Source organism: Ursus americanus, chromosome X (genome assembly GCF_024610735.1).
Source record: "Ursus americanus isolate L20-20 chromosome X, mUrsAme1.1.p, whole genome shotgun sequence".
Lineage (NCBI taxonomy): Eukaryota > Metazoa > Chordata > Mammalia > Carnivora > Ursidae > Ursus > Ursus americanus.
Window position 1 is genome coordinate 61,282,508 of NC_142164.1, and position 22,851 is coordinate 61,305,358.

Sequence of the window (22,851 nt, forward strand, 5' to 3'; positions counted from 1 at the left end):
TGAGAGAAATCATATGATAGTTGTCTTTCTCTGCTTGACTTATTTCACTTAGCATTATCTCCTCCAGTGCTGTCCATGTTGTAGCAAATGTTGAGAACTCGTTCTTTCTGATAGCTGAGTAATATTCCATTGTATATATGAACCACAACTTCTTAATCCAGTCATCTGTTGAAGGGCATCTCGGCTCCTTCCACGATTTAGCTATTGTGGACATTGCTGCTATGAACATTGGGGTGCATATGGCCCTTCTCTTCACTACATCTGTATCTTTGGGGTAAATACCCAGTAGTGCAATGGCTGGATCATAGGGTAGCTCAATTTTTAACTTTTTAAGGGACCTCCACACTGTTTTCCAGAGTGGCTGTACCAACTTGCATTCCCACCAACAATGTAGGAGGGATCCCCTTTCTCCACATCCTCTCCAACAATTGTTGTTTCTTGCCTTGTCTATTTTTGCCATTCTAACTGGCGTAAGGTTAGTATCTCAGTGTGGTTTTGATTTGAATTTCCTTGATGGCTAATGATTTTGAACATTTTTTCATGTGTCTGTTAGCCATTTGTATGTCTTCATTGGAAAAGTGTCTGTTCATATCTTCTGCCCATTTTTTGATTTGTTTATTTGTTTCTCGTGTATTGAGTTTGAGAAGTTCTTTGTAGATCTTGGATACCAGTCCTTTATCTGTAGTGTCATTTGCAAATATATTCTCCCATTCCGTGGGCTGCCTCATAGTTTTCTTTGACTGTTTCCTTGGCTGTGCAGAAACTTTTAATCTTGATGAAGTCCCATAAATTCATTTTATCTTTTGTTTCTCTTGCCTTTGGGGATGTGTCATGAAAAAGGTTGCTTTGGCCGGTGTCGTAGAGGTTGTTGCCTATGTTCTCCTCTAGAATTTTGATAGATTCCTGTCTCACATTGAGGTCTTTCATCCATTTGGAGTTTATTTTTGTGTATGGTGTGAGAGAGTGGTCAAGTTTCATTCTTTTGCATGTAGCTGTCCAATTTTCCCAGCACCATTTATTGAAGAGACTGTCTTTTTCCCACCGGATGTTTTTTTCCTGCTTTATCAAATATTAGTTGCCCAAAGAGCCGAGGGTCCATTTCTGGGCTCTCTATTCTGTTCCATTGGTCTATGTGTCTGTTTTTGTGCCAGTACCATGCTGTCTTTGTGATCGCAGCTTTGTAGTACAGCTCGAAATCCGGCATTGTGATGCCCCCAGCTTTGTTTTTCCTTTTCAACAGTTCCTTGGAGATTCGGGGCCTTTTCTGTTTCCATACAAATTTAAGGACTGTTTGTTCCAGTTCTTTGAAAAATGTCCTTGGTATTTTGATCGGGATAGCATTGAAAGTGTAGATTGCTCTGGGTAGCATGGACATTTTAACTATGTTAATTCTTCCGATCCATGAGCATGGAATATCTTTCCATCTTTTTATGTCTTCCTCAATGTCTTTCAAGAGTGATTTATAGTTTCTAGAATATAGGTCCTTTACGTCTCTGGTTAAGTTAATTCCAAGGTAACGTATGGTTTTTGGTGCTATTGTAAATGGGATGGATTCCCTAATTTCTCTTTCTTCAGTCTCGTTATTCGTGTATAGAAATGCAACTGATTTCTGAGCATTTATTTTGTATCCTGCCACGTTACTGAATTGCTCTATAACTTCTAATAATTTGGGAGTGGCTTCTTTTGGGTTTTCCATATAGAGTATCATGTCATCTGCAAAGAGAGACATTTTGACTTCTTCTTTGCCAATTTGAATACCTTTTATCCCTTTTTGTTGTCTGATTGCTGTTGCAAGGACTTCTAGTACTATGTTGAATAATAGTGGCGAGAGTGGGCATCCTTGTCGAGTTCCTGATCTTAAGGGAAAGGCTTCCAGCTTTTCTCCATTGAGAATAATATTTGCAGTAGGCTTTTCATAGATGGCTTTTATGAGATTGAGAAATGTACCTTCTATTCCTACACTCTGAAGGGTTTTAATCAGGAAAGGATGCTGTATTTTGTCAAATGCTTTTTCGGCATCGATTGAGAGGATCATATGGTTCCTGAGTCTTTTCTTGTGGATATGATGTATCATGCTGATTGATTTGCGAATATTGAACCACGCTTCTTCTGCCCATTTCTTAACTGGATTATTTGTTTTTTGGGTGTTGAGTTTGATAAATTCTTTTTTTTTGAAGATTTTATTTATTTATTTGACAGAGACAGCCAGTGAGAGAGGGAACACAAGCAGGGGGAGTGGGAGAGGAAGAAGCAGGCTCCCAGCAGAGGAGCCTGATGTGGAGCTCGATCCCACAACGCCGGGATCACGCCCTGAGCTGAAGGCAGATGCTTAACAACTGCGCTACCCAGGCGCCCTGAGTTTGATAAATTCTTTATAGATTCTGGATACTAGTGCTTTTTCTGAGAAGACATTTACAAATATCTTCTCCCATTCTGTCAGTTGTCTTTTTGTTTTTGTTTCCTTTGCTGTGCAAAAGCTTTTTATATTGATGAAGTCCTAATATTTAATTTTTGCTTTTGTTTCCCTTGCCTTTGGAGTTGTGTCTAACAAGAAGTTGCTGTGGCCAAGGTCACAAAGGTTGCTGCCTGTGTTCTCCTCTAGGATTTTGATGGATTCCTGTCTCACATTTAGGTCTTTCATCCATTTTGAGTCTATTTTTGTGTATGGTGTAAGGAAACGGTCCAGTTTCTTTCTTCTGCATGTGTCTGTCCCATTTTCCCAACACCATTTTTTGAAGAGACTGTTTTTTTTTCCAGTGGATAGTCAGTCCTGCTTTGTTGAAGATTAGTTGACCATAGAGTTGAGGGTCCATTTATGTGTTCTCTATCCTGTTCCTTTGAACTATGTGTCTGTTTTTGTGCCAGTACCATACTGTCTTGATGATTTTTTAAAAGATTTTATTGATTTATTTGAGATAGAGAAAGCAAGCAGGAGCAGCATAATCAAAAGAAGAAGCAGATTTGCAGCTGAGCAAGAGCCTGATGGTTCCTTATTTTCCATCATTTTGTCTTCTGTATCAGTGACTCTCTCTTCTGCCTTGTTTATCCAAGCAGTTAAGGCCTCCATTTTTTTTTACTGCATCTCAGGAATAGCATTTTAAATTTTGGCCCGATTAGATTTTAGTTCTTTTTTTATATTATCATATAATATATTATTTGTTTCAGGGGTACAGGTCTGTGATTCATCAGTCTTACACAACACACAGTGCTCACCATAAGACATACTCTCCCCAATGTCCACCACCCAGCCACCCCATCCCTCCCACCCCCCTCCACTCCAGCAACCTCAGTTTGTTTCCTGAGATTAAGAGTCTCCCTCTCTAGTTTCATCCTGTTTCATTTTTTCCTGTCTTCCCCCATGGTCCTCTGCCTTATTTCTCAAATTCCACATATCAGTGAGATCATATGATAATTGTCTCTCTCTGTTTGTCTTATTTCACTTAGCATAATACCCTCTAGTTCCATCCACATCGTTGCAAATGGCAAGATTTCAATTTTTTGATGGCTGCATAATAGTCCATTGTATATATATACCACATCTTCTTTATCCCATCATCAATCAGTGGACATTTGGGTTCTTTCCATAGTTTTGCTATTATTGATAATTTCAGTTTTTGATGGCTGCATAGTATTCAAGTGTGTGTGTACACACACACACACACACACACACCACATCTTCTTTATCCCTTCATCAATCAGTGGACACACACACACACACCACATCTTCTTTATCCCTTCATCAATCAGTGGACATTTGGGTTCTTTCCATAGTTTTGCTATTGTTGATAATGCTGCTTTAAACATCGGGGTGCATGTGCCCCTCCAAATCTGTACTTTTGTATGCTTTGGGTAAATACCTAGTAGTGCAATTGCTGGGTCATAGGATAGTTCTATTTTTTAACTTTTTGAGGAACCTGCATACTGTTTTCCAGAGTGGCTGCACCAGTTTGCATTCCCACCAACAGTGTAAGAGGATTCCCCTTTCTCCACATCCTTGCCAGCACCTGTTTTTTCTTGTGATGTTAATATTAGCCATTCTGACAGGTGTAAAGTGGTATCTCATTGTGGTTTGTTTTTGCCTGATGATGAGTGTTGTTGAACACCTTTTCATCTGTCTGTTGGCCATCTAGATGTCTTCCTTGGGAAAATGTCTATTCATCTCTTAACTGAATTATTTGGTTTTTGGGGTGTTGAGTTTGATAATTTCTTTATCAATTTTGGATACTAACCCTTTAACAGATAATGTTATTTGCAAGTATCTTCTCTTACTCCGTAGGCTGCCTCATAGTTTTATTGATTGTTTCCTTCTTAGAGAATATTTTCAAAAGCTTATTTACCATTTATACATCTTCTTTAATGAGATGTTTGTTAAGGTCTTTGGCCCATTTTTTAATCAGCTCATTTGTTCTCTTATTGTTGAATTTTAAGAGTTCTTTGCATATCTTAGAGAACAGTCATTTATCAAATGTGTGTATTGCACATTTTTTCTCCTTGTCTGTGGTTTGTCACCTCACCCTCTTGACTTTTTTTTTTCCCACCAAGCAGAAGTTTTTAATTTTAAGGAAGTACAATTACCAGCTATTTCTGTCATGGATCATGTCTTTGGTATTGTATCTAAGAAGTCATCACTATATCCATGGTCATCTAGGTTTTCTCCTATGTTACCTTCTTAACTGAATTATTTGTTTTTTGGGGTGTTTATTTTTTCCTTTTATATTTAGGTCTATGATCCATTTTTCTTTAAAGATTTTATTTATTTATTTGACAGAGGGTCAATGAGAGAGGGAACACAAGCAGGGGGAGTGGGAGAGGGAGAAGCAGGCTTCCCACCGAGCAGGGAGCCCGATGCGGGGCTCAATCCCAGGACCCTGGGATCATGACCTGAGCCGAAGGCAGATGCTTAACGACTGAGCCACCCAGGCACCCCTATGATCCATTTTGAATTAATTTTTGTGAAAAGTATAAGGTGTGTGTCTAGATTAGGTGGGTTATTTATTTATTTGTTTGTTTTAGCTCATGGATGTCCAGTTTTAGCACCATTTGTTGAGAAGACTGTCCTTTCTCCATTTATTTTTATTTTTAATTTATTTATTTTTAGAAAAGAGAGAGAGAGTGAGTGAGTGGGGGGAAGGGCAGAGGGAGAGAATCTTCAACTAGACTCCCCACTGAATGTGGAACCTGACATGGGGGTCAGTCTCACGACCCATGAGATCATGACCTGAGCTGAAATCAAAAGTCCGATGCTTAACTGACTGAGCCACCCAGGTGCCCCCCTTTCTCCATTAATTGCCTTTTCTCTTTTGCCAGTGATCAGTTGACTATATTTATGTGGGTGTATTTTTAGGCTTTCTGTTCCGTGCTGTTGATATATTTGTCTGCTTTTTTTTGACCAAGACCATACTCTCTTGATTACCCTAGCTTGAAGCTCAGTAGTGAGAGTTCTCCAATTTTGTTCTCCTTCAGTATTGGTGTTGGTTATTCTGAGACCTTTTCCTCTCCATGTAAACATTAGAATCACTTTATCAATATCCACAAAATTATTTGCTGTGATTTTGACTGAGGCTGCATTGAATCTATAGATGAAGTTGTGAAGACGTCTTGACAATATTGAGTCTCCATTTCACTAGTTCTTCTTCTTTTTTTTTTAAGATTTTATTTGTCAGAGAGAGCACAAGCAAGGGGAGCAGCAGGCAGAGCAGGCAGAGGGAGAAGCAGGCTCCCCGCTGAGCAAGGAGTCCAATGCAGGACTCGATCCCAGGACCCTGGGATCATGACCTGACCCAAAGGCAGCTGCTTAACTGACTGAGCCATCCAGGCATCCCTCGCCAGTTCTTTTTGATTTCTTTCATCAGAGTTTTGTTAGTTTTCCTCATATTGATCTTGTACATATTTTGTTAGATTTATACTTAAATATTTCATTGGGGTGGGTGCTAATATAAATGGTATTGTTTTTTATTTCAAATTTCTCTTGTTCATTGCTGGTATATATGAATGCAGTTGACTTTTGTATATTAGGTTTGTATCCTACCACCTTGGTTAAATCGCTTATTAGTTATAGGAGTTATTTTGGTTTATTCTTTTGGATCTTTTACATAGATAATCATGTCATCCATGAACAAAGACAGGTTTTTTTCCTTCCTTCACAATGTATATTCCTTTTATTTCCTTTTTATCTTATTGCATTAGCTAGAACTTCTAGGACAGTGTTGAAAAGAATTGGTGACAAAGGCCATTCTTGTACCTGATCTTAGTAGGAAACCTTTGAGTTTCTCGTCATTAAGTATAATGTTAGCTGTAGTATTTTTGTAGATATTCTTTATGAAGTTGAGAAAGCTCCCCTATAATCCTAGTTTACTGAGAGATTCTATCATGGATAGGTTTGGATTTTGTCAAATGCTTTTCCTTTATCGATAAGATAATGTGAGTTTTTTTAGCCTATTGTTACGATACATTGCATTAATTGATTTTTAAATTTCATTATAATTCTAATATAGTTAACATACAGTATTATATTAGTTTCAGGTGTACAATATAGTGATTCAACAATTCCATACAACACCCAGTGCTCATCTCAAGAAACGTGCTCCTTAATCCCCATCACCCACTTAACCAATCCCCTAACCCACTTCTATGGTAGCCATCAGTTTGTTCTCTACTTTTAGGAGTCTGTTTCTTGGTTTGTCTTGCTCTCTTTTCCTTTGCTTATTTGTTTTATTTTTCAGATTCCACATATGACTAAAATCATATAGTATTTGCCCTTCTCTGGCTGATTTATTTCACTTAGCATTATGCTTTCTAGCCTCCATCCATGTCATTACAGATGACAAGATTTCAGTCTTTTTTATGGCTAAATTATATTCCAGTGCATACATATACCACATACATGTACTACATCTTCTTTACCCATTTGTCTGTCTGTGGACACTTAGGCTGTTTCTATTCCTTGGTTGTTGTAAATAATGCTGCTATGGACATAGGGGTTCATGTAGCCCTGTGAATTGGTGCTTTTGTATTTTTGGGGTAAATACCCAGTAGTGCAATTACTGGATCATAGGGTAGCTCTATTTTCACTTTTTGAGGAATCCCCATACTGTTTTTCCACAGTGGCTGCAGCAGTTTGCTCTCCCACTAACAGTGCAAGAGTGTCCCTTTTTCTCTACTTCCTCTCCAACACTTGTTGTTTCTTTGCATTAATTGAGTTTTAGTATTAAACTTGCTTGCTTGGAATAAATCCTCCTTGGTTGGGTGTATAATGCTTTTTGTACATTATCGATTTAATTTGCTAATATTTTGTTTACAATTCTTGCATCTGTGTTCATGAGAGACATCAATCTATAGTTTTCTTATGTCTTTGTTTTGGGTATGAAGATAGTACTAGCCTCATAGATCAAACTGAATGTATTCCCTCTGCTTTATCTTCTTTTGTTAAAGATTTATTTACTTATTTTTAGATAGGGAGAGATAGCAGGGGGAGGGGCAAAGGGAGAGGGAGAGAAAGAATCCCAAGCAGACACCCTCCTGATGTGGAGCTCGAGACAGGTTGTGAGATCACGACCTGAGCAGAAACCAAGAGTCGGACGCTCAACTGACTGAGTCACCCTGTTGCCCCTTTTTCTAAGTTTTATTTATTTATTTTTATAGAGAGAGACACAGAGACAGAGTCCCTCTGCTTTATCTTCTGAAAGAGATTGTAGAAACTGGTATAATTTCTTCTTATATGTTTGGTAGAATTTACCATTGAACTCGTCTGAGCCTGGTTCTTTCTACTTTGGAAGGTTATCATTTTTGGTTCAATTTTTTTAATACATACGGGCCTATTCAGATTTTTTAATTTCTTTTTGTATGAGTTTTCGAAAATCGTGTCTTTCAATGAAGTGGTCCATTACGTGTAGGTTATAAAATTTATAATCATAGAGTTGTTCATAGCTTTTTTTTTTTACACTATCCTTTTAATGTCCATATAGGATCTGTAGTGATATCCTCTCTTTCATATCTGATACTAGTATTTTGTGCCTTCTCTTTTTCTTAGTTTGGCCATACACTTATTTATTTCTTTGATCATTTCAAAGAACAAGCTTTTGATTTCATTGATTTTTCTCTCTTGACTATTTTCAATTTTGTTGATTTCTGCTCTAATTCTTATTATTTATTTTCTTCTACTAAGTTTGGATTTAATTTGTTCTTTTTTTGGTTTCCTAAGGGGGAAACTTAAACTATTGATTTAGATATTTTTTCCTCATATATGCATTCAATGTTATAAATTTCCCTCTAACCATTTTTTTGCTGTATCCCACAGATTTTGATAAGTTGTGTTTCCATTTTCATTTAGTTCAAACCTTTCTAAATTTTTCTTGAGATTTCTTCCTTTAGCATGTGTTAATTAGAAATATATCATTTAATTTTCATGTATTTGGGGATTTTCTAGTTCTTTTTCTGTTATGGCTTCTAGTTTAATTCCATTATCGTCTGAGGGACCAACATTGTATGATTTCTATACTTTAAATTTGTTAAGGTGTGTTTTATAGCCCAGAATGTGGTCTGTCTTGGTGAATGTTTCATGTGAGTTTGAGAAGAATATGAATTGTGCTTTTTTGGATGAAGTTAGTTCTGTAGATGTCAATTATATCCAGTTGATTGAAGGTGGTATTGAGTTCAGCCGTGTCCTTACTGATTTTTTGCCTGCTGGATCTGTCTACTGGGTGTTGAATAGGGATGTTGAAGTCTCCAACTATGATAGTAGATTCATCTATTTCTCCTTGCAAGTTTTTGTCTCACATAGTTTGACCCTGTTGTTAGGCACATACACATTAAAAATTATTATGTCTTTTTGGAGAATTGACCCCTTTATCATCATGTAATGCCCTTTTTAATCCCTAATAACTTTCCGTATTTTGAAATCTGCTCCATCTAAAGTTAATACAGCTATTCCTGCTTTCTTCTGGTTAATGTTAGCATGGTATATTTTCCTCCATCCTTTTAATCTGTATATTATCCATATATTTAATCTATATGTGTTTCTATATTTAGAGTGGGTTTCTTATACTCAACATACACTTGGGTCTTGTTTTTTGAACCACTCTGACCATTTCTGTCTTTTAATTGATGTATTTAGACCATTGATACTCATATTATTTATGTAATTGGATTATTTATATAGTTTGTCTAATATCTACTGTATTCATTACTGTTTTCTATTTGTTGCCCTCATTCGTTGCTCCTATTTTTATATTCCCCCTTTTCTGCCTTTTGTGTAGTTGAACATTTTATGTGATTTTCTCTCCTTTCTTAGCATATTGGCTATGCTTTTTTCTTTTCGCTTTTTTCGTGCTTGCCCTAGAATTTGCAGTATACCTTTACAGCTAATTCAAGTCCACTTTTTTTTTGAGAGATAGAGAACATGCACACAAGTGGTGGGGAGGGGCAGAGGGAGAGGGAGGGAGAGAATCTTTTTTTTTAATAATTTTTTATTATGTTATGTTAGTCACCATACAGTATATCCTTGGTTTTTGATGTAGTGTTCCATGATTCATTGTTTGCGTATAACACCCAGTGCACCATGCAATATGTGCCCTCTTTAATACCCATCACCAGCCTATCCCAATCCCCCACCCCCTCCCCTCTGAAGCCCTCAGTTTGTTTCCCAGAGTCCACAGTCTCTCATGGTTCATTCCCCCTTCTGTTTACCCCCCTTCATTCTTCCCTTCCTTCTCCTACTGATCTTCCTGCTATTTCTTATGTTCCATAAATGAGTGAAACCATATGATAATTGTCTTTCTCTGCTTGACTTATTTCACTTAGCATAATTTCCTCCAGTCCCTTCCATGTTGCTGCAAATGTTGGGTAATCTTTCTGATGGCTGAGTACTATTCCATTGTATATATGGGCCACATTTTCTTAATCCAGTCATCTGTTGAAGGCATCTTGGCTCCTTCCACAATTTAGCTATTGTGGACAGTGCTGCTATGAACATTGGGGTGCATATGGCCCTTCTCTTCACTACGTCTGTATCTTTGGGATAAATACCCAGTAGTGCAATTGCTGGATCATAGGGTAGCTCAATTTTTAACTTTTTAAGGGGCCTTCACGCTGATTTCCAGAGTGGCTGTACCAACTTGCATTCCCACCAACAGGGAGGGAGAGAATGTTCAGCAGGCTCCATATCTAGTGTGGAGCCTGACACAGGGCTCGATCTCATGACCCTGAGATCATGACCTGAGCTGAAATCAAGAGTCGGATGATTAACCAACTGAGCCACCCAGGCGCCCCCATTAGTCCACTTTCAAATAGCACTGTGCCACTTCATGGGTTGTGTAACTTAAAATAAAAGAAAAATTCTTAACTTTTGTCTCCCATCCCTTGTATCATCATTTATTTCGTTTATATTTAAGCATACATAAATACATACACAATCAAATACATTGTTGGTATTATTTTGAACAAACTGTTATCTCTTAGGTGAATTTAGAGTGAGAAAAATAGGGGCACCTGGCTGACTCAGTCGGTGGAGCACGCAGCTCTTGATCTCAGGATTGTGAGTTCGAGCTCTTTGTTGGGTATAGAGATTACTTAAAAATAAAATCTTAAAAAGAAAACAAGTATTTATTTTATTTTCACTTATTTCTTCTTCAGTGTTCTCCCTTACTTTATGTGGATCCAAGTTTCTGACCTTTCTTATTTTCCTTGTCTCTAATGAATTTCTCTTAACATTTCTTGCATGAAATTCCCTTAGTTTTTGTTTGTCTGTGACAGTCCTTATTTCTCCTTCACTTTTGAAGAATAATTTCTCAGGGTGCAGAATTCTAAGTTGGTGGTGTTTTTTTTCTCTTCACACTTTAAATATTTCACTCTCTTCTTGCTTGCATGGTTTCTAAAGAGAAGTTGGAAGTAATTCTTATCTCCCTCTATGAGTAAGGTGTTTTATTCCTCCAGCTTCTTTCAGGTCTTTTTTTCTTTATGTTTGACTTTCTATAGTTTCTATATCAAAAGTGATATGCCTGGGTATATTTTTTTGGCATTTATTCTGCTTGATGTTCTTGGAGCTTCCTGAATTTATGGTGTGGAGTCAGATGTTAACTTGGGGAATTCTCAATCATTACTGTTTTTAATATTTCTTCTGTTCCTTTCTCCTCCTTCTGGTATTCCCATTATGTGAATGTTACATCTTTTGTAGTAGTGACCGATAGTCCTTGGATATTCTGTTCTGTTCTTTTTAGTCTTTATTCTCTGCTTTTCAGTTTTCGAGGATTCTGTTAATATATCCTCTAGCTCAGAGACTTTTTTTTCCTCAGCCATGTCTAGTGTACTAATAAGCCCATCAAAGGCATTTTTCTTTCCGTTACAGTGTTTTTCATCTCCAGCGTTTCTTTTTTATTCTTTTTTAGGATTTCCATCTCTTTTTTTACAGTGTCCATTTGTTTTTGCATGCTGTGTAATTTATCCACTAGAACCATTAGCTTATTAACCATAGATTTAAAAAATGATAATTCTGATAATTCCAACATCCTTGTCATGTCTAGTTATGATACATGCTCTGTGTCTTCAAATCATGGTTTTTTTGGTTTTTTTTTTGTTTTTTTACTTTTGGTATGTCTTGTAATTTTTTTTTCATAGCCAGACATGATGTACTGGTTAAAATGAACTGTTGTAAATTGGCCTTTAGAAATGTGGTGTTAAGGGGGGAGGGGTACGTTCTATGGTCCTATGATTAAGTCTCAGTCTTTTAGTGAGACTATACCCCTGGACTATGAACTGCACAAGAGTTTCTCAGCTTTTTTTCCCCCCTTAGGGGACAGGATAGCATCTTCTTTCATTTGAACTAATACAGTAGCCTTTCAACTGGTTCACTTACCACCATCCATATAACACACTCTCCCTATTACCTCTATGACAGTTTCCAGAGGTTTTTTCTTTTTGTTTTTGTTTTGGGGAGAGGTTCTTTTTTTTTTTTTTTTTAAAGATTTTATTTATTTATTTGACAGAGATAGAGACAGCCAGCGAGAGAGGGAACACAAGCAGGGGGAGTGGGAGAGGAAGAAGCAGGCTCCCAGCGGAGGAGCCTGATGTGGGGCTCGATCCCATAATGCCGGGATCACGCCCTGAGCCGAAGGCAGACGCTTAACCGCTGTGCCACCCAGGCGCCCCAAGAGGTTCTTTTTTTTTTAAGATTTATTTATTCATTTAAGAGAGAGAGTGAGAGAGAGCGAGCACGTGTGCATATGAGTGGGGGAGGAGCAAAGGGAGAGGGAGAGAATCTCCGGCAGACTCCCTGCTGAGTGCAGAGCCTGACACAGGGCTCAATCCCAGGACCACAGATTATAACCTGAACTGAAATCATGAGTTGGACACTTAACCAACTGAGCCACCCAGGCACCTCTCTGGAGAATATTAATAACAATAGTTGGGAAAAATTAAATTTGGGAACCTTGAGGGTAAACAAAATTAAATTTTATTTTTTACTTCAGGGTATCATGATCTATGAAGGATCTGAGGGTTCTATTCTACTTACAAGCTAATGAGTTAGCCTGCCATGGTTTCATACATACTGGCAGAAGAAATGATACTCCTGGGTCAGAGTTAAAGGACTTTATTATTCACAGCAACAATAGTATCCAAAGTATCAGCACTTTCTTGCACCATTTCCCCTAGGCCCCACTTTCCATAGTAGGATGCAATGAAGGCCAGTGGTTTGTATTATGGAAGAGTATCTCCAAGCTTTGGGAAATCCTTCTATAAAGGGTAGTAAGCATGTATGCCCTTTGCTTTGGAGGGGGTCTAGCTCTATCTTCTAAGGCTATACGAATACCCTTCAGAAAATTATCCAGAACAAAGGTAGTCAATCCTCTGTACACAACATGTGCAGAAACACAAGAAACCTATGGAGAATTGTCTCCCAACACAGAACTTCTCATAGGCTTTAACATGCTGGTATATGTTATCTTTCAAATCCAATAGTGGGATCTGATATGCAGAATTTCCCAAATTATTGGACTATTTAATGGAGGATTTTGCTTAGATTCTATGGAACATACTTTTGAAAATAGTGGCATATAAACTAAAGCCAAAATTCCTTAGTTTTCCATTCACACACTTGACTCCAGACACATAACCACCTTTCTCATATTTATGTTATGTCATACACTGTCTTATTTCAGCTTCATTGATTATTTGTTTCCTACGACATGAAGTATCCTTGCTCCCTTTCTGTCCCCTCTTAAAATTCTACTTACCTTTAGGCCTCATTTCCGATACTCCCTTGCAGCCTTTTCAAATCTTCCAGATGAAATATGAGTCATTCCTTTTCTTGTGTTGCCATACTATTTTTCTTATATTTCTATTATACATGTATCCACATTCTACCTTATAGTAGACTTAGCCACATAGTTGTTTGACAGTTCCTCTTAGAATATACTCACTTAAGGGGCGCCTGGGTGGCACAGCGGTTAAGCGCCTGCCTTCGGCTCAGGGCGTGATCCCGGCGTTATGGGATCGAGCCCCACATCAGGCTCTTCCTCTATGAGCCTGCTTCTTCCTCTCCCACTCCCCCTGCTTGTGTTCCCTCTCTCGCTGGCTGTCTCTATCTCTGTCGAATAAATAAATAAAATCTTTAAAAAAAAAAAAAAAAAAGAGCAGAGCGAACGTCCTGTAGCTATCAGTGTTAAGTACATAATGGATGCTCAGTAAATATCAAACAGCATAATGTTCCCATTTTATAGTATGTCATTATGCCAGTCATATTCCAGTCACAGCTCCGTAAATCAAAACCAGTACATTTATAAAACATGCTACAACCTAAAAGATTAGCACGGTTAGCCTTTATTAGACCAAAGGAAACAATTTCTAGAGTTTAAGAAATTACTTTCTCATTGTCTATTATTCAAGCTGGGATTGTTTTAGAAATTAAAATGTTGTAATTCCACTTCTTTTAACAATATACACAAAGAATTTCTGTTAGTGATTTATTGAAATACAAAACTAATTTTCTTCTACATCAAATAGTTTTTCATAATTGATGCCCATTTTAGAGCTATATTTAGAGTTAGTGGTATCAGGATGGTAGTATATCCATTTGTGGAAGAAATTCAAATCTTTCTCCAAATAGTAGTGTCATATGCCACAGTATATGTGGGAAAATATATATAACATATAATGTGCTATCTTTACCAATCTTAAATATAAAATTCACTAATGTTAAGTACACTCACATTGTTGTGCATCCACTCTCCAGAACCCTTTTCATTTTATAAAGCTGAAACTCATTACACATTAAATAATTCCCCATTCCCTCTTCTCACAGCCCCTGGCAACTACTATTCTACTTTCAGTCTCTATGACTTTGACTCTATAGGTACCTCATATAAATGTAATTGTATGGGGTGCTTGGGTGGCTCAGTCAGTTAAACGTCTGCCTTCAGCTCAGGTCATGATCCTGGGGTCCTGGGATCAAGCCCCGCATTGGGCTCCCTGCTCAGCAGGGAGTCTGCCTCTTCCTCTCCCTCTGCCTGCTGCTCCCCCTGCTTGTGTTCTCTCTCACACTCTCTGTCAGATAAATAATAAATAAAATCTTTAAAAGAAAAATAAATGTAATTGTACAATATTGGTCTTTTTGTGACATGCTTTATTTCACTTAGCATTATGTCCTCAAAGTTTATCCATATTGTAGCATGTGTCAGATTTTTTTTCCTTTTTGAGGCTGAATTATGTTCTATTGTATGTATATAGCACATTTTATTTATCCATTAATCTATTGATGGACACTTGAGTTTCTTCCATCTTTTGGCTATTGAAAATAATGCTACTGTGATTGTAAGTGTACAAATATCTCTTGGAGACCCTGCTTTCAATCCTTTTAGGTATATACAGCCAGAATTGAAATTCCTAGATCATGTAATAGTTCTATTTTTAGTTTTTTAAGGAACTTCCATCCTGTTTTCCATAGTGGCTGCACCATTTCATATTCCCACCAACAGTACACACAGGGGTGCCAGTTTCTTTACGTCCTCATCAACACTTATTTTTTAGTTGTTTTGTTTTGTTTGTTAGTAGCCATTCTAATAGATATAAGATGGTATTTCATTATAGTTTTGATTTGTATTTCCCTAATGGATGTAGAGCATCTTTTCATGTGCTTTTTGCCCAGTTGCTAATCTTTTTTTAAGAAATATCTATTCAACAGCGGTTAAGCGTCTGCCTTTGGCTCAGGGCGTGATCCCAGCGTTCTGGGATCGAGCCCCACATCAGGCTCCTCCGCTATGAGCCTGCTTCTTCCTCTCCCACTCCCCCTGCTTGTGTTCCCTCTCTCGCTGGCTGTCTCTATCTCTGTCAAATAAATAAAATCTTAAAAAAAAAAAAGAAATATCTATTCACATCCTCTGCCCAGTTTTTTTTTCCTTCTGCCCAGTTTCTTTCTTTTTTTTTTTTTTAAAGATTTTATTTATTTATTCGACAGAGACAGAGACAGCCAGCGAGAGAGGGAACACAAGCAGGGGGAGTGGGAGAGGAAGAAGCAGGCTCATAGCAGAGGAGCCTGATGTGGGGCTCGATCCCACAACGCCGGGATCACGCCCTGAGCCGAAGGCAGACGCTTAACCGCTGTGCCACCCAGGCGCCCCCCTTCTGCCCAGTTTCTAATCTGTTTGGGTTTGTTTTTGTTTTGGTTTTGGTTGAATTGTAGTTCTTTATATATTGTAGATATTAACCCTTTATCAGATTAATGATTTGGAGATATGTTCTCCCACTCCATAGATTGCCTTTTCACTCTGTTGATTGTGTCTTTAGTCTACAAAATATTTTTAAAGGGCTGATTTGGTATAAAGTTGTTATACTAGTAATTATGAAAATACAAGTTATAAGAATGGTGATGGTGCAATATTTACCCATTACATGCACTTTTAGTAAGAGTATAGAGAAGTAGTCGCACGCAAATGGAAAAAAGAAAAAAGGAAAAGAATATGGAGAAATAGATACCTTCTTACAATTGATGGGTAGAAGTATAAATTGGGGGGCGCCTGGGTGGCTCAGTCGTTAAGCGTCTGCCTTCGGCTCAGGCCATGATCCCAGAGTACTGGGATCGAGCCCCGCATCGGGCTCCCTGCTGCACTGGGAGCCTGCTTCTTCCTCTTCCACTCCCCCTGCTTGTGTTCCCTCTCTCACTGGCTGTCTCTCTGTCAAATAAATAAATAAAATCTTAAAAAAAAACCAAAAAACCCCCCAAAAAACAAAAGCAAACAAAAAAGAAGTATAAATTGGTACAGCCACTTTGGAAAGCAAGTTGACTCTATCTGTTTTAATTTAAAACGTTTCTACCCTGTGACCTAACAAGTCCATTTTGGAGAAAAACTCTCACCAGGTATACAGGAAGATATGTATGTGGCTGTTCATTGCAACATTATGTTTAATTGGAAAAAACTAAAGTCCAACAATAGCATAATTAGTAAGCTATAAGAGTGAGGTTATTGTATATATAATATATATATGTATATATAATATGTAATGTATATATAATATGTATATGTATATATAATATGTATATATATGCATGCACACTATCATGGATAGATCCCTCAAACATGGCTGCATATAAAAAGCAAATTGTAGATTATAGTTAATATGATACCATTTGTGTTAAAGCAGACACAAAGCAATATTGTGTTTTCTGTTGGTATATACACATGTATATGAATAAATTCAGAAAGGTCTAGAAATAATAGTGGCTGCTAGAATTAACTGCAGATGGTCCTTATAACCCTGTAACTTTTTTTATTTCATAAGGGAAATGGATTCATATGTTGCTTAGATTTTTGTACATTTTTTGAAAAATCCAAAAGTGGTATAGTTAAATATTGAAAATTTTGTTTTAAAGGCACCTGGCTGGCTCAGTTGGAAGAGCATGTGACTTTTGATCTCAAGATCGCGACTCTGAGTGCCCCCACATTGGTGTAAAGATTACATACATACATACAAATAAAAAAAAAAAAGATTTCGACCTAAAATTTGGGTAGCAGTTTGGTGGAGTGAACACTGTCCAGGCTCTGCTTCTAAGCTTTTCAGACTCAGAAATCGAATTTTTAACAATGTAGCCAGCATTTTATCTAGTTCTGGAGACTTTGTGCACACTCACCAAACTAAAAATCCGTGGACGTTGGTAACTAAAGGACTTATCTATTAATTTATTAATTTGCCATAAGAGACCAAGGGAGACCAAAATAATCATATCCATTAATCACTATACCCTCCTTCTTTATGGGAAGGTCTAAAAATTACTGTTAGAGGGTTCTATTGTGAGTATAGAATCAAAGCAAGAGAGTTGGATTGTTTTATTGTCTGATATCTTTAAATTACAAATGTCTTAAAGAAGCTAATTTCCCTTATAGGGTTCCCTGCTGAGGGGACCTGAATGTTTGCATCTGTTGGTCAGCATCTTTTCCCTGGACTTAGACCTTCTATTTTCCACAAGTACAGTTATATCAGGAAAGATATAATGCAGATGAGTCAGCTATGGTTTCTTTACCTAAATAATTCCAATGTTGTCTCCTTTAAGCATACCATGGTCACATTATAGAGAATGTGATGCTTATCAGTAAACATTTATAAAACTTTTAGAATTAACTATTTCTGCATATGACTGTCAGTTTGTATTGGTTTTCAGTGCAGTTTTAGAGCACTATCTTTACTCCAGATTGAGAATGTACTCTATTTGGAGCTCACTTCAGCTACAAAAGGCAATTTTAGTTCTTGCAAATGTATTCTTTTTGCATAATTTCTGAACAGATTAAAATGTTTGTGATATGGGAGATTTTCCATTCTAAAGGAGTAGAGTGTAGGTTTCTTAGCTAGGAATTAATATTTGGTCAGTAAAGTGTACCAATTAAGGTCACAGGCAGTCTTGAGTTTGAATCCTGACTCTACTATTTTTCACTTTCCTTAGCAAATCACTTGACCTACCTAAAGCTGGGCTTCCTCGTTTTTGTAAAATGCCTAAATTTCGAGGTAATATTTGTTGTTAAGATTATTTTCTTGATACCTTATATTTTCATGGACTTCTTTTTATTCAGCTAAACATGAATTCAGCTCCAACTTTCATCAACTTTCCTGCAAAAGGGAAACCCAAGCGAGGTGATACATATGAGTTGCAGGTGCGTGGTTTTTCAGCTGAACAGATTGCCCGGTGGATTGCTGACAGAACTGACGTCAATGTAAGTTTCCTTACTTTGTAGAAAGTTAATTTTCTGTTATCCACTTCCAGTCTTAACTGGGAAGTCCTAATTGGTCTCGTCCCCATATCACTGAGGTGGTAATAGTCTGGCAACCCCTTCAAAAATAGCATTTAATAGAATCATCCTGATGAAAGAGTAAAATTATAAAACACTTTCTGTTACCTTATTGAATTCAGCATGGAAACCACTCTTTTGACCTGATTTATTAAGTCCATGGGCTATCTAATGGTACTTGGCAAATACTTTTTTTTTTAAAGATTTTATTTATTTATTTGACAGAGACAGCCAGCGAGAGAGGGAGCACAAGCAGGGGGAGTGGGAGAGAAGGAAGCAGGCTCCCAGCGGAAGAGCCTGACATGGGGCTTGATCCCAGAACGCCGGGATCACGCTCTGAGCCAAAGGCAGATGCTTAACGACTGCACCACCCAGGCGCCCCTTGGCAAATACTTCTTAATCTAAAAAATGTTATGTTGTAGTTAAACAGAATATTGGACTTATCCCATCCCATTTTGGGATACATTGTAGACTATTTTGAATAGGATGAAAAGAAAAAAGTGTAATTTTTCCTGAAAATATAACCACACTAATTTTTTAAAGTTTCTATTTAAATTCCAGTTAACATACAGTATAATATTAGTTTCAGGCATAAAATATAATGATTTAACCCTTCCATACAACACCCGGTGCTCATCACAACTATAACCACACTAATTTTGATTACTTTCATTTTGAATTAGTTTGACCTATATAATTAACAAGTAAATTTCATACTTAAAACATTTTTCTTTCCTTTCCATTAGATTAGAGTAATTAGACCCCCAAATTATGCTGGTCCTCTTATGTTGGGATTACTTTTGGCTGTTATTGGTGGACTTGTGTATCTTCGAAGAAGCAATATGGAATTTCTCTTTAATAAAACTGGATGGGCTTTTGCAGCTTTGGTGAGTGAATTTTAGAACAAAAAGTGTTTGCATATATACAGTGTATGTCAAATATGTATAAATTAAAATGTTTTATAAGCTTAAACTAGAAAACTAATAGGATGTATTTTAAATAACAGCATCCCTATAATATATTTGATTTTTTTTCAATAAAATTTACACATTTCTCAGGAGTACTGTCTTGTATAAATGAAGACAAAAGTGTTTTAAATACTGTTACAGTAAATTATTTAGGAGATAATTATTTAAAGAACTATGATAATTTAAATAATTCTGTATTTAGATAAAGTAGTAAAAAACAATGATTTTTAAAGACTTTGAATGTAATAAATATATCTAGAAGGATAACAACCTCAGAAAATAAAGCATCCCAAAACTTTTTTAAAAAATTACTTGCATATAATATTGTATTGTTAGTTAGCATTTTGTTTTATTTCTTTCCTATGAGAGGGATTTTATGTTTTTATTTCATGCCTTAAAATCAGTTTGTTTCCTCCATTATCTTATTAGCATGGCCAGAGTTTGGAGGAACTTGTTGAACTCCTTTTTTATCCAACCTAAATGATAAATTGTTACCCTAAGAAAATATGCAGTTCTTTTGAAAATATTCTTCTAAAAGGCTCTTCAGTTTTCAATTTTAAACATCTGTCAGCTTATTTATAATTTTAAAATAGGATTTTCCTTTTAGGGTAAGTATTATTGATTCCTGTGAAATATAAGCCTTACTCTTTAAAACTATTCATCTGAAAAAAATTTTGTTCGTGTATTACTTGAGCAGAAATGCTTTTCATAAACCTGTTAGTCGAATCAGTATAGGAGCACCTGCACCATGTTACATAAGTATTTCCTTATTTTTTGTTTCCCAGTGTTTTGTGCTTGCTATGACATCTGGTCAGATGTGGAACCATATAAGAGGACCACCATATGCTCATAAGAATCCACACACAGGACATGTGGTAAGGGAAGTTCAGAATTTCTTTCCATTATATACCAAAGCTAACCTTAATTATTATTTTGTGACACCATTGCCAAGATGTGAAGGAACTAGGTTTAGTTTTGACTTTTCAATCTCTCTTGGATGATGAGCTTCATTTACTGAAACGTGCTCTTCAAAGTGGAAAGTTCCTTATCCTTATCACATTTGGTGAGTCCTTTTGACTAAGCTGGCTAAGAATGAAAGTCAGCTTTCAACTAAACAGAATAATTGATCAAGTACTTGAGCATCTAGTGTTTCTAGGCTAAGTATTATTAGATACAGTGATAAGCAAGACAATCTTTGTCTTCATGTAGTTTACATTACTGTACCTCATGGTCTTATATGCTGAAGTACCAGGTTTCTCATATATTCTGTTGTTGAGAACGTAGTATCAGTACAATGAAAAGACAAATGAATAATAAATAACACAGAAATAGTGTTTATTTTTATCCAGTTTATTTATTGATGAATGCCACAGACCCAATGCTTATATATATCAGGTGAATTAATAATTTCATAGGGCTCAAAAATAGCCCATTTTAGGTTTAGAATACCAAAAGTTAATGTATATTTATTTAATTTTGTCTTTTTTCCTCCCCCCAGAATTATATCCATGGAAGCAGCCAAGCCCAGTTTGTAGCTGAAACACACATTGTTCTTCTGTTTAGTATCCTCTTTTTATAATAAGTTCTTGGTGCTGCATTTTAATTTATCTATTTTCTCACATTCTCGTATTTTCTCTAGTGTTTGCTTGAGGCTGCTGTCTTATTAATGCAAGTTTTAATATCTTTGGAAGCATATTTCTATGTCATTTATCTTAGTCAATCAGCTAACCACCCCAGAGACAAACCTGCAGTGTAATAAAGATAGGTTTATTGATCATTGCTACAAGGGAGACTCCTCACCAGAAGAACCATGGGACATCTTACCTAAGGAAAGGTAGAGTCATTATAAAATTTGGAGGAAGTGTGAAGCTTAGGTGAAATGTAAATGAAGCAATGTTTTGATAGACTTAAAGCAAAACCAGGCTAAGTGAAAAGGGATTAGCATCAGGTCTGGACTGTGAAGTGGACACAGGGTTCAGTTTCCTGGAAACTGTACATAATTCAGATAAATGTGGGATTTTGTCTTCATAAACCCTTTATTTGAAGCTCTGTACTTTAGTTGTAAATTGAGGCTACTTAGAAATTGTACTTATATGTTGAATGACTTAGGTCTTCCAGGCAAGAACTCATTATTTCCTTCTTAGTGATAATTTGAGTCAGTCTATAATTTTAGACATCTTACTCATGGTTAAGAAAACAGTAGTTACTCAAAGACAGGGGTTATTTTTGTTGTTGATGTTGTTGTTGTTAAAGATTTTATTTATTCATTTGAGAGAGAGAGAGAAGAAAGAGCATAAGCATGGGGCGGGGGGGGGGCACGGAGGCAGAAGGAGACGTAGACTCCCTGCCAAGCCAGGAGTGCAACGCAAGGCTCGATCCCAGGACCCAGAGATCACGACCTGAGCCGAACCATCTGAGCCACCCAGGCACCAAGACGGGTTATTTTGACATTTTACAGCTGCAGCATGTCCTAAGTAGAAATATTATTTCCTTTGAACTTTGTAGCTGCATTTTATGTGTTGTCCCATTCTCTTGAGTGGCAGGGCACATTATTACTTTCTCACATCTGAAAATTGATGCCTCTGTCAGCTGCAAGGGTAGTTAACAGTGACATCAGATAATTAAGAGTCTAAATTTCATAGTATTACTGAACAGGGTTTACCCCCCACCCCGAATATACAAGCAGTGACTCTCTAGAACAAATCAACAAGGTATACAAATGTAATGTTTCTAGAGTTTTCTTCTCAGCCAAGGGGTCCTGACGTTGACATATTGGAATCAGTTGTAGCCCAGGTTGTTAGAGAATCTGCCCAGTGATTTGATGGTAAAGTCATTTGCTCTGCCTTCTCATCTCATCATCTAAATAACTTAGAGGTCATCTAGTTCAACACTTACTCTATTGAAAATGGGTTGTATTATGTAAGAATTGGCTAAGGAATTTGAAGGTAATTACAATCAATATGAGTAATTTAATCCCTTAAAATGTTTTTTTCTGATTATAAAAGCAATACAAGTTAATTAAAGGAAATTTAGAAAATACAAGTACATATAAAGAAAAAAATCAAAACCCCTGGAAATATCCTCCTTAGTAAACCTTTGTGTGTGTGTGTTTCCCCATTTCATTTTACTATGTCAGTGATCTAATAGAGATACTTGAAACATTCTGAAAAAATTAAGCTTTTGGTTTAATTGAAAGATATTTGGGAAAATGATATTTTCTCAAAACAGTGTTTATGTATAATATGGAAAACAGATTTACTGCTTAAAATCCAGCTCAGAGCCAGGGGAGTTCATATATTCAGCCATGGAATGGTAACCTAAAAAATTAATCTAATAATAAATACCTATTCCTGATGATAAGAAAGAAGACTGCAAGAAAAATATCCAACCATATGTTCTTTTAAATCCTAAAATTTATTCCTTATTCAGTTTATTTAAACTAAAAAAAAAAGTTCACCCACTTTTCCTACCTCTTACTGCCCTACTATGGCAACCACCAATCTGTTCTCTGTATCTACGAGCTTGTGTGTGTGTGTGTGTGTGTGTGTGTGTGTAAAAGTTGTTTATTTTTAGATTCCACATATAAGAGAGATCATATAAATTTGTCTTTCTCTGTC

The 22,851-nt window shown here is 36.7% G+C and overlaps 1 protein-coding gene across 1 annotated transcript in view; it reads left to right on the forward strand.

Moving 5' to 3' along the window:
- Positions 1-22,851, forward strand: part of MAGT1 (magnesium transporter 1) — a 55,048-nt gene that overhangs the window by 18,760 nt on the left and 13,437 nt on the right. Inside the window, exons 4-7 of the mRNA XM_045801304.2 lie at positions 18,051-18,191; positions 19,013-19,153; positions 20,020-20,109; positions 20,733-20,796. Coding sequence (XP_045657260.1) covers positions 18,051-18,191; positions 19,013-19,153; positions 20,020-20,109; positions 20,733-20,796 — 436 coding nt within the window. The remainder of the gene's footprint in view (positions 1-18,050; positions 18,192-19,012; positions 19,154-20,019; positions 20,110-20,732; positions 20,797-22,851) is intronic.